Genomic DNA, 18,402 nt, shown 5'->3' with positions numbered 1-18,402 from the left:
GAGGACCTGGTTCCAAAGCCCGATCTGCAAGAAGATTGCGAGTATATGTTAGATACTTTATATTTTTCTTTACTTTTCTATTTTCTCGTGTTTCTTTTAGAGAATTCATTCTGTTATGTTTGTTTAGTACTTTTAAATTATTGTGTAAGGGATGTAAACCTTAACCTTTTATTTCGCTTCCGCACTTAAATTATTATATATTTCCTTTTGGATTTCCGGAGTCGTTACAGAGTCCACGTGCCTTGCCACGCGGCATGCTCTGATTCGTCAGGACTGCTGATTGGACGGTCCTATGTGGTTCATTTTTTTTAAATTATGTTTTGACATCCAGTTTCTGATTTTTCTTTCAAAAATACACTTTGAACCCAAATTTTTACATATTTTTCCCAAAATTATTTTCAATTATATCATCCACCTATTTTTTCCTAATCTTTACATTAAATAAAAATTTATAAATTTAAAAATTATATTTTTATATATTAATTTTAATTTATAAAATTAATTCTGCACCAAATTTCGGGACCAAGTATTACAAAAAAAATTTCTTCATTGGTTTTGGTTCGGTTCAATTCTATTAGTTTTGAACTTGTATTAAAAATGGTAGTTAAATATTAATTACATTTATTATTTTTATTATATTAAATAATTAAAAAATGATTAATATTAAATATTATAAACTTAAATGGAATGAAATTATTGTTGGGAACTATTTTTGGTCTTTCTAGTTCATATAACAATTCCAAAATTGATTATTATTCTTCAAAAAAAAACCAAAATTAATTATTCACTAAAATACAGAGAATGGATTATGGAAATTGGGAAATTAACTCAGACTCTCTCCTTTCGAAACGTGGGCATTCCTATTGGACTTGATTGGGCCCACAACATTGCTATCATCAAAGAGCAGATGGGAGTTTCAGTACACTGCATAACACCGAAATATACACTCGTTAAGCCAGGAAATAACGACCATAACGGTTTTTCAGGTTGACAAATTCAAAAAACAAAAATTTGAAGCTTAACTTTCTCTCCTTCCATGGCTGTCTTCAATCCCTTTCCACTCACTATGAGCGGAAGAAAACAGATGAACAATTCGCCAAAAATTTCCACCACGACAAAACCCCACAAAGCTAATCCACCGTCTTCAACCTTCAATTTTCCGGCTAACTAATGGCCGTAGCCTGGCTTCTCCGGCCATTTCTGCTCGGTTTATCAATCATTTTAGCTTTATCTCGTTTCTCGAATTCAGTCACTGAAACAGAAGCCTTGTTGAGGTTCAAGACATCGTTGGCCAACCCGAGTTCTCTTGCTTCTTGGGGTCCTAATAGCACGGCGCCCTGCGATGGGAATCGTCCGTGGAATGGGCTTATTTGTTACAATGGCTTTGTTCTAGGTCTGCAACTCGAGAGAATGGGACTATCAGGGAAAATTGACGTCAGCGCCTTGGCCGATATCCCAGGTTTGCGGAGCGTTAGTGTCATGAACAATTCGTTTTCGGGTTCCATTCCGGAATTCAATCGGTTGGGTGCTTTGAGGGCGATTTACTTGTCGGGGAATCAATTTTCAGGTGAGATTCCATCGGATTACTTCTCCACGATGGATTCGATGAAGAAAGTTTTCCTTTCTGATAACATGTTTTCAGGTCCAATTCCATCGTCCTTGTCTAGATTACCTAATCTTCTTGAGCTACGTCTTGAAAATAACCAATTCAGCGGGCCTATTCCACCTTTTCAACAATTAACTTTGAATGCTATCAATTTATCAAACAACAATCTGAAAGGGGAAATTCCTCCAGCTTTAGCCCGATTTGAGGTCCGTTTCTTTGAAGGGAATCCGGGTCTTTGTGGAGAAAAGCTGGGTAAGGATTGTAGAACAATGGATGCAGTTCAGGAGCCAGCTCCTGCTCCAGCTCCGGCTCCAGTTGGAAAAGGTGGTGAGGGCAAGATAAAGTATATTGTTGCATTTGTAACATTAGGAATTCTACTACTTTTGGCAGTAATTTTTTTCATAATTAATTGGAGGAGAAACAAGGAGGTGGAATCTGATACAATTGAAGATCAAAACGATGTTGAGCCAGAGGCAGTTGAGGTGCAGGTTTCGCTGCCAAACAGAAGAGAACCAGAGCTAAGCAGAAAGCATGGGAGCTCGGGAAGTAAAGGGTCTAACCGTGGTGGAATTGGCGAGCTTGTGGTGGTGAATAATGAAAAGGGTGCGTTTGGATTGCCTGATTTGATGAAGGCAGCTGCTGAACTGCTTGGAAATGGGGGTCTTGGGTGTTCTTACAAGGCTGTAATGGCTAATGGAGTTGCAGTCGTGGTAAAGAGGATGAGGGAGATGAATGCATTGAGTAGAGATGGATTTGATGCAGAGATAAAGACGCTTGGCCAGCTAAGACACATAAATATCTTACCGATTCTCGGTTATCATTATCGAAAAGATGAGAAGCTGTTGATTTATGAGTACATCCCCAGTGGCAGCTTACTTAGTGTATTACATGGTATGACACTCATATAGGCTTATACATTGATTCCAGTTGTGAATCTTAGAAGTTTTGTGGATGAATTGTTAAAATTACAACACTAACCAACACATTATCTTTATTTGACTGAGTCTATTATCTATTTTAATTTGATTTCTTAAAAAAGATATTAAAGTTTATTTTTATTCAGTTAAAAGAATGTTAGTAAAGTTAATGTATTAGTTAGTGGATAAATTAATGTATTAGTAAAGAAGTTAATGTGTTGATGGAGAAGCTAGCGTGTTAGTAGAGAAATTAGTGGCCAAAATTGAATGCCTATATAAGACAGCCCATTTGTATAAAATGAATTCATTTTTTCATATTTTAATTTCTTGTCTTATAATATATCTTTTATTGATTGTGTTTCCTCTTTCCTCTCTACAATATATATGTATATATTGTGTGAGTCTTTTATTGTGTTTCTCAATAGGATTCTGATAAGTAGGCATTTGTGTTTGTTCAGGTGATCGAGGAAGCTCACCGGCTAAACTCGATTGGCCTACCAGGCTAAAGATTATTAAGGGAATAGCAAGAGGGTTGGGATATCTTCATAAAGAACTTGCTAGTTCCCATGAGTTACCCCATGGAAATCTTAAATCAAGCAATGTTCTTCTCAATCCTGACAATGAGCCTTTGCTGTCAGAATATGGATTTAGGCCTTTGATCCATACTAACAATGTTGCTGAAGTACTATTTGCTTGTAAAGCTCCAGAAGCTGTTCAATACGGCCAGTTATCCCCTAAGTGTGATGTCTACTGTCTAGGAGTCATCGTTCTCGAGATCCTCACTGGAAAATTCCCTTGTCAATATCTAACTAACACTATAGGTGATGGAAGTGACGTAGTTGAATGGGTGGCATCAGCAGCTGCTGAGGGGAGAGCATCTGAATTGCTTGATCCTGACATTGCAAGCTCCTCTACAAATTCAGTTAACGAAATGGATAAGCTGCTTTACATTGGCACTGCTTGCACTGAAGGCAATCCTGGGCAGCGAATAGAAATCTGGGATGCAATTAGGATGATAGAAGATATACAACTGGAGGGTGACCCAGAAGCTAGAACAATGCAAATGTTACCATCACTTAGGGAAGGATATGCGGATGCTCAGAGTACTAGTAGTTCTTATCATTCACATCAAGTGAATTCTGAGTGGACGCGCAGATCAGCAAGCTTCGAAGCCTCTTCTTCATCATCAGGGAGAGCAGATGATAACTTTGCTTTTGCCATTTCTTAACCTGCAGCCATGAAAGCAGTTAAATATGAGATGTTGTAAGGACTAGCTTATTTTTTCCTTCTCTTTTTCTTTGGTTAGTGAAAATATGTGCCCTGATTCATGCTTCCCTTGAAGCTAAAATCAGAGTGGCTGTAGGACGTAGATGGTAAAGATTTTTGCGAGAATAATACATATGTTGTATATTAGCTTATTTTAATTCCGATCATTATTTACATCATATGTGTTCATATTACACAAAATTTTAGAACTTAAATCAAACTCAATTACTGTTTTTGATTAGTTAGCAATGTATATTTCCCCTATATTCAGCTTTTGACATCTACGATTAATCTGTGGGAGTTATAATTATTTTATTTTGAATTAAATTTAGCTCAAAATATGATAATAATAAAAATGTAAACAGAAAAACTAAATTTTAGAAATTAACAGATTATAATGATTCGATCGGCATATTCTTTTTCAGTTGAAATTATTTTATTAATAATAGCATACCAAAATTTCAAGGCACGCGAGGATATATTTGGTTAAATTTGAAAAAGGAAAAATCCTTTAGGGTACTTAATATTTGATTCATTTTTTTTTTTACAAAAGATTATAAATTTAAATCGAATTATATTTTCGGTTGGGTCTTTATTTGAAGATAAATTTTATTGTGTTATGATTGATATACATATATTACTTAATTGTTTGTTGAGCATATGTATTTTATATTCTAAATTTCAATAGTTATGATTCTTTGCTTTTTTATTCACACATATAAAATATCATGTTTTATATACATGAAGTAAATATATATATATATATATAATAAAAAAAAGGTTTGCAATTACCGTATTCTTTGAGTTATAATTTAATTAAAAATATATTATTCGTACAAGAAAGAAATAGAGAACTTAAAATCTAATCCTGAATTAGACCTACAAATCGATGCTTGTTAAGTTTTGGTTTGATGTTGAATTTCTTCCAACTCAAAAAGGAAAATATATATTTTGTTAGTCAACTCTTCTCTACTTGATAGCCTCAATACAGCTGGATATTTCAATTCTTATACAATACATTTAGTCATGACTCCTAACTGGCATGCACACAACACTAATCCACCCATCTCTTCTCTGGAACTCAATTCCCCATCACAATATTTTTAATTTATGTATATATATATATATATTACTAATTAACATCTCCACATTAATTCATGCTTATTCACATTGAATCAAGATACTAATATATATATATATATATATATAGTTTATAAAATTATGGGTTTTAGTTTATGTGTATTTTTTTTTATATAGAAAATTGATTATATATAATAATAGTTATAATGAAAAATATAATAGATAATAAAGAGGAAAAAATAAAACTTATTAAAAAGGTTGATCATCATCTGCAGGCAGCCTAAAAGAAAAATAATGTCTATATATACATATATATAGATAGATATATGGGAAGGTGGAAATTGTATTGATTGAGAAGCTTGTAAAGAAGGCAAAAACCACATGAGGGACAGCCCAAAATCCTGAGATTTCTCTTTCTGAATCAGACCTGCACCACTCGTGCAAACCCTAAATTTAAAACTATTTCTTCTCCTCTATATTATCGTTTTTTTCATTAATTAATCACTGATCATCACCTGCATCCACCATGCACCAGATTCCCATAAAACAACTGTATATATAAACGAATACAGTAATTGTAAAGGTACTTGCATGCACAACATATACATATATAATATTGATATGGAATAATTATTATTTGATTCGTTGTTATTATTATTATTATGTTTACAGCTTAATTAGGATTGTCTCATGCACCAGCCTCTCAATCCTGCTTCTGTATTAATTTCTTAGATTATTCTGATTCTAAGCAAGGATCCACGTGAACGTAGGCCTATTATGAAAGTAAATTAATTAGTTGACTCTTCATTACAAATTTCTTGATTCGTTTAACATTGGTTTTCTTAGTTAGCCAAAGGTAAACGGGCATATATTATATATATATATATATGTATGTATGTATGAACGTATGTATTCATATATGTATATGTTAATTATTGGTTAATTCTAAACTCTTAAAACAAGATAAATCTAATTCTTAATCTAACCGATTGAGTATTTTAGTTAAAGAGAATTTAAGTAACTCCTAAATATTTATTTTACTTAAAAACTAATAAATTTATTAAAATTTAATTAATACATTAGTAAATTAAATTTTTAGTTTCACTGAATCATGTATTACAAATCAATCATCGAAATTTCATAATACACTCATGGAGTAACGAGATCTATATTTTTAATAAAATTTAAAGTTATGATTTTTAAATAAAATATAATAAATAAAAATAATAAAGAGGTGAGATGTAAAAATATTATGATATATATTGACATTGCAAAGGCTGTGTTTGGCTGGATCCGCAGAATGGATTTCTTAACTTTTTCCCCCTCATTTAATGCCTGGATTCATGTGTAGTGGTAATACCCTTTTGGTACGTTCTTGCTTTGGACTAACATTTCAACTTCTAAGAAAGGCTAAAGATGTTGCGGTACACTCACCTTGAGAATTTTCTTGTTTACCATACGTAATATATATGACTGTTACATAAAACAAAAACAACACTTAGTGTGATATTTCAATCTCACAGTAACAAAAAACAAAAAAATAAGATTATTGACTTTTATATAACTGTTTAAGTAAAGTATTATTAACAATTTGAATTTAAATTTTTAAATATTATTAATTTAAGACTGAAAAATAATATAAAATTTTAATTTTATATAAAAAATATATATAATTATTGAATTTCATATAAGAATTCAAATGACATATCATCAATAATTTAAATTTAAACTTTTAAAATATAATAATTTAGAATTAAAAAATTATTGAACTAAGTGTTTGGATTCGAAACTTTATAAATGATATGTGTTAATTTAATAGTTTTAAATCTTAAATTTTGTGAGTTTTTAAACTATTATTTGTAATTATGCGATGTATGATTTTAATTAAAAAAAAGTAAAAATTTAAAAGATACATGATTTCTAATTAAATATATTAAAAGGAAAAGAAAAAAATAAAGGAGAGAAGAAGAAGAAGATGACATTTCCATTCAGCATTGGAAATTTTCGTTTAACAACTAAACTTGTGAATCAATCTTCAAAAACTTTTGAGAGGAAAAAAAAAATGATATTAAATAATTACTAGAATTAGAATAGGAAAAAGTGGGGAATTGATCTTATTAAGACTTAAAAAAATAAATATAAAAAAAATACAATACTATTTTTTTTTTTTTTTTCAAAAAATGAAAGGTAAAAAATAGTAAATTTACTCGGGTAAAAGTAAAATAAAAAGCGGAAAATTAGTGAAGTAATTAAAAAATTAAAAAAAAAAAAAAAAGCAAAATAGTACGACTATATATATATATATATTTAAAAAAAAAAAGGAAAAGAAAAGGTGTACAAGTAGACAATCATCGTGTACTTTATAGATTTTCCTTAATTAATTACTGCCTAATACTTTTAATTGAGACGAGTTACCTATTTTCATTTTATAGTTGTAACTATAAGCATTATATACTTTTAATTGAGACAAATTTCTTCGAATTAATATTGTTAATGTAATTTTTCAGTTACTACTGTTTAACTAAATAATTAATATATTTCTTTTTTTATATGATAAATTATGAGTTTAAATCGCATTGTACTTTGTGTGTATATCATTATTTAAATATTATTTACATTGTATATATATTATTTATTTAATAAATTTATAAATTTACTAAAAAATTTAAAATAGATTCATATATATCACATGCAAAGAACATTTAATCATGGGAGAAAAATACTACTTTTTATATTGTAATGATAACAACAATTATTTTTATATATATAAAAAAAGGACAAGTAAGTTACATAAATATACTTTTGAAACAAAAATAATAAATTTTTTTTCTACAATAATGATACAAGTCATTACAAAAATAAAAGTATAGTAAAAATAAATATATTCTATAATTACCTATATATAATACACGTTCGAAATACTTTATCAGGAATTCATGAATATGTTCATCAATCGACTAACGAAATTTGACTCAACAGTTATTTGAATCTTAATTTAAAATAGATATTTAAATTTTGACTCTTATATAAAGTAAAATTTACATATATTTTAGTGTACTAAAAAATATTTAATTTTTAATCATCATGTAATGACTATTCATATCTCGAACATTGTTATTAATCAATAAAGTAGAATTATTATTATTATTGTAAAAATTTATTCTTGCATACTAAAAATTAGGCAGAAAATTGAGAGAAAAAGTCACAATTATGATAGAGGCAACAATGACCCAAATCTAATCTATAACAAATCCAACACCTATACATTTCCAACAACATAATTTTTTCTCTCTAAGTTCATATAGGTATATGTCAATTTAATCTCAACTCTAAATTTGAAAATTCTCTATAATTTCCTTTATCTTGTTCATATATGAACTAATTTTGGAAGATTTGGTGTCAGAAATTATTGAGGAATTTCCAATCTATTATGGAAATGCAATAATTAGGCTTTAGTTCTAAAAACCCTTTCTTAGACTTTGTATTAAGATTTATTGCTATATGTTTATATTTAAATATCAAATACAAAAGGTAAAACTTTATTACCAATACAAATAGATTTAACCACGCTGAATTTTTGCGAGATTTTTTAACTTTTTGTTTCAAAACGGCGAATTAATTTAATAATACATCTTCTTGTTTTGGTACTTATTAACACCATTAGCGAAATAATTCAAGTGTTACATACGAAAAGGAAAAAACAATCACTCAAATATTATATACAAATCAATTATTCTATTTTCAAATAAAATCAACTACTGAATTTTACTTCAAACATAATTTAAACATTATATTCTATGCAAATGATTATTCATAATATTATAGTAATATCTTCTTAATTGTTGTCTTAATTTTCTAACTAACTTGTCAATTATTCATCGAATAAAACTAAAGAAGATTCACCATGTAATGTTATTCACGTATATAAAAAGACAAGTTGTATTCACATGATTCATAGTTAATAGTTTTGCTTATCTAAAATAGTTAATATTTTTCATGACATCGGTTGTATATTTTATTTTAACATTTAGAATATTCATATATGTCAACTTTTTTGAGTTCTTATCTAAGAAAAAATAAATCTTCTTATTTCTTATTTTTATTTTAAGAACAAAATTAAGTTGTCAAGTTTAATAGATAAAAAGTTTATTTTAAGAACTACAACATTTAAATGCTTGTCAAATTTAGTAATTCTTATTTATTTAGAAAAATAAAAATTTTTAATACTCTTAAATAAAAATATCGAGTATCTTAATATATGAATGTCAAAGTGATTAACTTTTAGAGTCAAACACCCTTGACAAGAGAGATGAAAACCAACCAAAGTACTTTGTTTTCTCCCTTTCAATTTCTTTTTTTTCTTTAAATAATTTTGTTATATATTTAAAATTTTTAATAAATTTTCATATTTTTAAATAATTTAAATGTTAGATTGAGTTTTTAATGAATAATTTAAATGTTAAATTAAATTTTTAATTCCTTATAATTATTATTACTAAAAAAATATAATTATTATAAAATATTTTTTTGTCTAAAAACAAAGTAAATTTCTTAATATTTAATTTTTATAATTTTATTAATATATTAATAAATTAATATTTTTTAATTTTATTAAATTAATAAATTTATTATTATTAATTAATAATATATTTATAAAGTGATCGAATGTATTTATATAAAAATTAACAATTATCATATGTGAGTATTCTATTATATTTTTAAAAAAGGAGAAAATGAAACGGAGATGAGAAATCGCCGGCCTATTCTAGACGTTCGAACTGAAGATAACCCCGCCGTCCGATCAATCCAAAAAAGTCAAAACCCTCCATTTCCTTTTTTTTTTTTAATGTAAATTATCATCGATTTTCTTCCTTCCATTCCCGGAACAGCAACAGAGACTCCTACGTACTCTAAAGAATTTCACATTCAGACAAAATTCAACAGCTGCCTTGCAAGACTAAGACCACCTCTCTTCCCTCTCAAACCCCCAACTCAAGAAGCTCTCTCTTTTACTATCACTCTCCAAAAATTCCTCTTCCAAACCCCGCCATTTCCAATTTCTGATTTGTGATTTCTGCAACTCATACAAGAATCTGTCTTGGGTTTGTCTGAAAGAGAGATAATACCAGTTATGGAACCACCAGAGAGAAGTCAAACTGGTGCTTTTGAATCGGCGGAGAAGATTATCCTCCGGTGGGACTCCACGGCGTCTGAGGACGCTAGAGAGAGGATGATTTTCGAGGGGGATCGAGAAGGGGTCGATCGTTACTTACAGGCCGTCGATGAAATCCAACGGTCCATGTCGTCTGTTTCGATCTCCGCCGACGACGATGACCAGAGTAACCTCCAGAAACAGTCCAGCTGCAAGGTCAACTCCACCATCCAAATCGCCATGGCTCGGCTAGAGGACGAGTTTCGCAACATCCTTCTCTCCCATTCCACACCCATCGACGCACCTTCTCTCCTCGCCGTCACTACTTCCGATCCTTCTTCCTCTTTCTCCTCAACGACCCATAACGCTTTATCCACCCATGGAAGCGGGGAGCTCGATGAAGAAGAAGACGGCGAGGAAGGGGATCTTCTAGGTTCGGGTGAGTTCGGGAGCAGTAACAGCAGTACAAGGAGTAGTTACCGATCCACAAGCAGTATCCGGGAGATCGATCTTATCCCCGATGAAGCGATTCTAGACCTGAGATCGATCGCCCAAAGAATGGTCTCCTCCGGCTACCTACGGGAGTGCATCCAGGTTTACGGCAGTGTACGGAAATCCTCCGTGGACGCCGGGTTTAGAAAGCTGGGAATCGAGAAGCTCAGCATCGGTGATATCCAGAGGTTGGAGTGGGAGGCGCTGGAGAGTAAGATCAGGCGGTGGATTCGGGCTGCGAAAGTCTGCGTCAGGATCCTCTTCGCCAGCGAGAAGAAGCTCTGTGAGCAAATCTTTGATGGGCTGGGTACAGCTATAGACGACGCTTGTTTTATGGAGACTGTTAAAGGTCCCGCCATTCAGTTGTTCAATTTCGCAGAAGCCATAAGCATCAGTAGAAGATCGCCGGAGAAGTTGTTCAAGATTTTGGATTTACACGACGCGTTAATGGACTTATTGCCTGATATTGAAAATGTTTTCGACTCAAAATCTTCGGATTCAATTCGGGTTCAGGCGGCCGAGATTCTTTCAAGACTTGCAGAGGCTGCAAGAGGGATATTATCGGAATTTGAGAATGCTGTTCTTCGTGAGCCGTCTAGAGTTCCTGTACCAGGAGGGACTATTCACCCATTAACAAGGTACGTGATGAATTATATCAGTTTGATCTCTGATTATAAGCAGACTTTAATTGAGCTTATAATGTCAAAACCATCAACTGGGACAAGATATTCTGGTGATCCAACCACGCCTGATATGGACTTTGGTGAGCTAGAGGGTAAAACACCATTAGCTTTGCATTTGATTTGGATAATTGTGATTCTGCAATTCAACTTGGATGGCAAGTCTAAACATTACAAAGATGCATCTTTAGTCCATCTGTTTATCATGAACAACGTTCATTATATTGTTCAGAAGGTGAAAGGGTCGCCTGAGTTGAGAGAAATGATTGGGGATGATTACTTGAGGAAGTTGACTGGGAAATTCAGACAGGCAGCCACTAATTATCAGAGAGCTACATGGGTGAGAGTGCTGTATTGTTTAAGAGATGAAGGGTTGCATGTGAGTGGGAGTTTCTCTTCGGGTGTGTCGAAAAGTGCTTTGAGAGAGAGGTTTAAGGCCTTCAATGCCATGTTTGAGGAGGTTCATAGGACTCAAGCCACATGGTTTGTTCCAGATTCTCAGCTTAGAGAGGAGCTTAGGATATCTATATCGGAGAAGTTGATCCCAGCTTATAGATCGTTTCTTGGGAGATTCAGGAGCCATATCGAGAGTGGAAAACACCCAGAGAACTACATCAAGTATTCAGTCGAAGATTTAGAGACTGCTGTGTTGGATTTCTTCGAGGGATACTCCGTATCCCAGCACACTAGAAGAAGATCCCAGTGAAGTTGAGTTTTGTCAAATTAGGAACTAGGGAGACATTCTTTAAATTTTTTATGAAGTTTTTGAGTGATATGAGGGTGCTGGTCAATCTGGGCTGCCATCAATTCTTTCAAGTAAAAAACTTTCACCAGCTATGGAGGTTGATCTTGTTTAGCAAGGCAGGTTTTATTCTCAGTAAACAACCAGGCCCTTGGCCCTCAATGCTTCTGCACTGTAAGCATTACCATATCATGTTTGCTCTGTTACCACATTCTAGATTTTTGTTCATATGGTTGTTCCATTTCCATGTGTGTTCTCTCTGTTATTTATGATTATGATCAGGAAGCAATTGTTCTTTCCAACTGGCTGATTTCTTTTTACACCAGTTTACATTCGCGGACTTGATCCAAAAAAGCATATGGGAAATGAAATCTCAGAAAAGGTAAACCGTTCAGCAATCCATACACTTTTCTGTAATTAAAAATTTTTAATATAGAAGAACTTAAAAACAGATTTGGAAGAGGAAGCTTAATTTTGGGAATGTCACATAAAACATTTAAGACGAATCTATGTTGTACTTGTTTGATTTGGTGAGTTTTCTGTGTTGAAAAGTATGGTGCTTGATGTGTATTTATATGGATTTGGTGGTGATCCAATTAATATCGTTTTCGGCTGATCCAATTCTGGTAATTAATACTTTATGACAAGAACTTGTGAATCAATGGTGGGGTTGAAGTTCTAAAATGCAGGACTTACTTTGGAAAGGAATCTTGTATTTGATTCCAAAAAAAAAAAAAAAAAAAATCCAACTTTTTTATTTTATTTGCAAATTTACACTTGTTTTAAATTGAGAAAATATTATTTTTATTAAAAGAAAATAAATTGAAGATACTGTCGAATTTAGAATTTCATTAAATTTACTTAATTTTTTTTTTTTTTTATAAAAGTAATATATAGATATTGATCGTAAAACAATAAAAAGAATATCTAAAAACAGCATACACGGAGTATGATCTAAAAGGGATGTGATTTATCAAAAATAATTAATAAATATAAAAAGTTAGAAAATTTGAAGTTTTAAATCAACAAAAACTGTGTGTTAGGTAGGAGTTGAAGGGAAACGAAGGAGGATCACCGATCAAGTCTCCCACCCAAATTCAATCATTTGATTGCTACCTTTTGGAGGCTTTTTGTGCATCTCCATGTCAACGAAGAAGTTGGGTAAATATGGTAAAAATATATATATATATATATATGGGTAAATATGTACATGTGGTGAATATGTGAGGTGGTCATTTACAGGAGTTGAGTATATACGATAAAAGATACCACGAATTATTACATAAATCCTAAAATTTGGCAATTACTATGATTAATTTTTCCCCACACAATTTTTGAATTGATGAAATTATCTTTTCCATAAATATCAATGTTCTTTTTATGTTTTTACCATACAGAAAAAAATATCAAGATATTCAAAGGAATAGTAGATTTGTGTAAAATATGCATTTCCTCCAAAATTTAATTAAAAAAAAAGAGATCTATTTTAATTTGGTATTTTGTCTGAAATTTTTTTGTTCCTTGATACCCAATCATATCTTCTTTTTTTTTATGATTAAATGTGCCTTTATAATCCTATATATTTAAGAATTTCTGAACTCTTTGTAACGACTCCGGAAATTTAAAAAAAATGCATATAATAATTTGAGTGCGAAAGCAAAATAAAGGTTAAGGTTAACATCCCTTACACGATAACTTAAAAGTACTAACAAACATTACGGAATAAATTTTCTGAAACAAATACGAAAAATAGAAAAAAATAAAGGAAATTATAAAGTATATAGGGTCTACTCGTAGTCTTCTTGCGGATCGGGCTCGGGAACTGGATCCTCCTAATCTGAAATTGTTAAATAAAGGGGTGAGTTACACTAACCCAGTAAGGACATCACAATATATCGCCGTCACAGAAGTAAAGGTTGGTTGAAAAACCAAAAACAACCAATGGAGCACAAATTTTAAACAAATTCATTTATTAATAATAAAACCATTTATCGTCAACTTACCGCAGTGAGATTTATGAAAACAATAACATTATAAATATCATGATTTCATATATAATCTACAACATAGCACATATTATTCTGTCATATTCAAATCATCAAATAATAATTGCCCATTTTTATCAGCCTACTAGTATCCATGGGGATCCATAGGGGTGTTCCCGCTACACGTGAACCATTTCCATTAACAATCTAAATTTTAGGGTCGTCCCCATACCCCGTCCGGTATGAGCGTCAAGACACTAAATCTCAATACTCCGTCCGGTATGAGGGTGAAACGGGCTGTCCCCATACCCCGTCCGGTATGAGCGCCAAATGACCAAGTCTCCATACCCCGTCCGGTATGAGACAACGTTCACGGTAGGATTCTCTATGAATTCGGTCCGCGCACTATCTCCCAGGATATCTAGTGAGGCTGTCACCTTATCTGTTTATTAGATCACATCCATTTCTTGTTTATCCTTAATCTTCGTTACCAAATTAAACACAATCACATAAACAATGAACATGTACCCGGTAATACAATCATATTTTAAATCCCAAAATCGCATAGTGGTCAAGTAATACAATAATACATGCATTTAAAACTCCAAAACCAAATACCATCATGCCTTTAAACTGTAAAATAAATCAACAGAAATCAACAGAAAACAATGTCCGATTTTAGGCTCTATTAATAATCTGTAATTAATCATGCATATTTATCTAACTTGTATAAAAGACCGTATTATTATTTATTCGAACTTCACATATATGATAGGAAATAGGGTGAGGGGTCCTTACTTGATTCGACGCCGAAAACTAGATGGTTACTGCGCCTATGGGCGGTCCCTAGGTTCCCTGAATTTTCTTTCGAGAACTGAAACGCGCTTACGGTACCTACAAGTGTCCCAAATAAATCTAAAAATCAGACCCAGGGCCCACTCGACCAATTTTAAAATTCCTGCACGGCGGCTTCGTCGTGCTCCGGCGACAGTGATCCGCCTCGAGTTGGCTGTTTTCAGTCAAATTCAGCCGAACTTACACCGGTTCCTGCGAGAAAACACACTTAAGGCCCTCGGTGGGCCGAAAAAAAATGAAAAACTGAAACTCATCGACGGTGGGGCTCTCCGGTGCGGCGGCTCCTCCGGCTCACGTTGCGGTTATGTGTTTTCCTTTGGCAACCTGTAGAGAAAGAAACGGTGGTCACAACGGTAAAAAAATACATCGAATTGGAATCGGAAAGGGCCTCATCGGAGGCATTTTTTGAAACACCCCGCGGCGGCGTTTTTCATCCAATCAGCCAGTTCTTTCACTTCGATTTGGCCATAGGTGTATTTAAAATTGAATTTTATGTAAGAGGGAAAATTTTTACCTCGTTTGGCGATCGAAAATTGCTCCGGTACGGCGGCAGGTGGCGGCGGTCGGCTCCCCGGTGGCTAGGCTGTCTTCTCCGGCGAGGGGCTCTAGCGGCTAGAGTTAGGGTTTGGGTGCGGATGGGGTTATTTATACCCATCCGCTTTTGATCTGAGCCGTCTATCGTTTTTAATATGGACCGTCCGATTGCGATTAAATAGGAAGTGAATCTGGACCATTCATCGCGATTCAATCTGGGCCGTTCGTGCGTGCGGGAACGGATCTCAGCCGTTCGATTGCGTGCACGCAGATCGGCCACGTGGCTTCCCCCCGCGTGGCCTCCCGCGTCAACGTCTCTGCCACCTGGCGCGTCTTGGTTGGTCGGGGCTACTGACCGGGCAGCTGACGTGGCATAACTTTTCTAAATTGTGTTTTGACCCTCCGATTTTCGATTTTTCTTTCAAAAATACCCCCAGAACTTAAAATTTCACCCCTTTTTCCTAAAATTATTTTCAATTAAATCCTTAACTAATTTTTACCCCTTTTTATTAATTATTATTATATGAATATAATTATTATTTATATAATAATAATTAATAAAAAGAAAAAAAAAAGAAAGGTTGGGTGTACAACTCTCCCCCCTTTAAAAGAAATTTGGTCCCTCAAATTTGTCTCTTACTTTTGATCGAACAGATGGGGGTACTGGACTCTAAAGTCTGATTCTAGCTTCCATGTGGCCTCCTTTGGTGTGTGGTTCTGCCATATGACCTTCACAAAGGATATCTCCCGATTGTGAAGTAATCTGCTCTTTCGATGCACAATACCGACTAGTACTTCCTCATAGGATAAATCTTCCCGGAGTGGAAGAGGTTCGTGGGCCAAGACATGAGAAGGGCCCGGGTTGTACTTGCGTAGCATGGACACACGAAACACATTGTGGATATTAAAAAGTTCTGGAGGCAGTGCTAGTCTGTAGGCGGCAGTACTAGCCCTGTCTAAAACTTCAAATGGTCCAATAAATCAGGGGTTCAGTTTCTCCCTCTTGCCGAACCTACTAATTCCCTTAAAATGAGTGACCTTAAGGAACACCCAATCGTCTTCTTCAAACACTAAATCTCTCCTCCGAGTGTCCGCATAACTCTTCTGTCTTCTGCCTGTTCTGAGCCGTATGAATGTTCTTCTTAATCTTAGCTATTTTGGATGTAATCTCCTCTACCAACTCTGGGCCGAACAATTTTCTATCGCTCATTTCTTCCCAATAAATCAGTGATCTGCATGGGCGCCCATATAATGCCTTATATGGAGCCATGCCAATACTCGTTTGGTAACTGTTGTTGTAGGCGAACTCTATCAAGGGTATATGGTCATCCTAATGGCCCCCGGAGTCAAGGACATAAGCTCGGAGCATCTCCTCAGTGTACAGATCGTCTTTTCTGACTGTCTATTAGTCTGAGGGTGAAAGGCAGTACTGAGGGACAGCTTTGTTCCTATGACTTGCTGGAAACTACTTCAAAACCGAGAAATGAACCTGGGGTCCCTGTCGGACACCACTGTCACTAGAACTCCATGCAATCTGACTACTTCCCAGATATACATTCTTGCCAACATGTCCAAGGGATCGGTCATCCTGATGGCCAAGAAGTGGGAAGACTTGGTAAGCCGGTCAACAACTACCCAGATGACATCATGTCCTGAGTGTGCCTTAGGTAACCCTGTCACAAAGTTCATGGTGATATGTTCCCACTTCCAATCTGGGATCGGTAAAGGCTGAAGTAACCCGCTTGGTTGCTGATGCTTTACCTTGACCTGCTGACATACCAAGCATTTAGACATAAAGTCAGCTATGTCTCTTTTCATCCCATTCCACCAAAATCGGGGTCACATGCTTTGGTACATTTTAGTGCTTCCAGGATGCATGGCAAACTTTGAGCTATGGGCCTCTGTCATGATGTCTCTCTTTAACTCACTGTCACCTGGAACACACACCCTGTCCTGCAATCGGAGTAACCCATCGGCAGAGACACGAACTTCTGAGCTAACTCCCTGTTCTGCATCGTTCTTGAGGGCTACTAAGGCGGGATCAGCTAACTGAGTTTTCTTTATTCTCTGGATTAACTCAGGCTGGACAGTCTATGACCCAAATATGTGACTCTCCTGAAGTCCTGAAGTCGAACCTGTTGTGTGGCCCTAATTTGCCTGCATTCTGAAACCATTAAATGGGCTAAAATACCTGCACTTTTTTTGCTGAGTGCATCGACTACCTCGTTGCCCTTACCCGGATGGTACAAGATGTCACAATCATAGTCTTTAAGAAGTTCTATCCACATTCTCTGACGTATTTTGAGATCCTTTTGAGTAAATATGTGTTTCAAACTCTTGTGATCAGTATAGATCTGAAAGGTCTCTCCATATAAATAATGGAGCCAAGTAAAATCGAAAATCGGGGGTCAAAACATAATTTAGAAAAATAGCGCCACGTCAGCAGCTGCGTCAGTAGTCCTGGCCAAGCAGGACACGCCGCGTGGCAGGGACGCTGACGCGAGAAGCCACGCAGGACGGAGACACGTGGGCGATCCGTGTGTGCGCGATCAGACAGCCCAGATCCATTCCCGCGTGCACAGACGACACAGATCAAAAGCGCACTTGGACGGCCTAGATCTCACACGTGCAGACGGTCCAAATTTGATCACGCACAGACGGCTCAGATCGCGTCGCGATGGACGACCCAGATTTATTTCTAATTTAATCGCGATCGGACGGTCCAGATTAAATCATGATGGATGGCTTAGATTAAAAGGAAAAGGTTATAAATAATCGCATCCACACCCAACCCCAAACCCTAGCCACCAGAACCCTCGCCGGAGAAGACGACCCAGCCACCGGAGGAACCTGCCGCCGCCGCCCTGGAGGATTTTTCGGCCGCCAAACGAGGTAAATTTCTCCCCTTGGCTTGTTTTTCGATGTTGAATCTCCCTGTGGCCAAATTGGAGCCAAACCACCAGCCGATTGGCCGAAAAACACCGCCGAAGTCGAGCGGCGCCGTCACGGGTTTCCTCGATTTTTACCTCCGATGAGGCCCTTCTCGGTTCCCGTTCGATGTAATTTTTATACCACTGTGACAATCATCCTTTT

General features: G+C 34.8%; 2 protein-coding genes across 3 annotated transcripts; both read left to right on the top strand.

Moving 5' to 3' along the window:
• Window positions 1-945: 945 nt before the first annotated feature.
• On the top strand, window positions 946-4,004 carry LOC110818409 (Leucine-rich repeat protein kinase family protein). Of its 2 annotated transcripts, XM_088218310.1 has the most exons (3): window positions 946-1,567; window positions 1,643-2,497; window positions 2,982-4,004. In XM_088218310.1, the coding sequence occupies exons 1-3, from the start codon at window positions 1,171-1,173 to the stop codon at window positions 3,749-3,751; spliced, it is 2,022 nt and encodes a 673-aa protein (XP_088074436.1). In that variant the 5' UTR covers window positions 946-1,170; the 3' UTR covers window positions 3,752-4,004. The 2 variants fall into 2 exon arrangements, with proteins under 2 accessions (XP_088074436.1, XP_021902985.1); XM_022047293.2 differs by having other exon boundaries at window positions 947-2,497.
• Window positions 4,005-9,613: 5,609 nt separating this feature from the next.
• On the top strand, window positions 9,614-12,237 carry LOC110818422 (exocyst complex component EXO70A1). Its single transcript, XM_022047312.2, has one exon. The coding sequence runs from the start codon at window positions 10,001-10,003 to the stop codon at window positions 11,897-11,899; it is 1,899 nt and encodes a 632-aa protein (XP_021903004.1). The 5' UTR covers window positions 9,614-10,000; the 3' UTR covers window positions 11,900-12,237.
• Window positions 12,238-18,402: the final 6,165 nt, after the last annotated feature.

This window comes from Carica papaya, chromosome 4, assembly GCF_054855325.1.
Source record: "Carica papaya isolate Zhongbai chromosome 4, ASM5485532v1, whole genome shotgun sequence".
Lineage (NCBI taxonomy): Eukaryota > Viridiplantae > Streptophyta > Magnoliopsida > Brassicales > Caricaceae > Carica > Carica papaya.
The sequence above is the reverse complement of the archived record's forward strand: the minus strand, read 5'-3'. Positions and strand labels throughout refer to the sequence as shown.

Excerpts from the sequence above, each read along its gene's own strand:
- LOC110818409 (XM_022047293.2), top strand. The coding sequence starts at position 1,171 with ATGGCCGTAGCCTGGCTTCTCCGGCCATTTCTGCTCGGTTTATCAATC. Across the intron at positions 2,498-2,981 it reads CTTACTTAGTGTATTACATG|GTGATCGAGGAAGCTCACCG; the intron begins GTATGACACTCA and ends GTGTTTGTTCAG.
- LOC110818422 (XM_022047312.2), top strand. The coding sequence starts at position 10,001 with ATGGAACCACCAGAGAGAAGTCAAACTGGTGCTTTTGAATCGGCGGAG.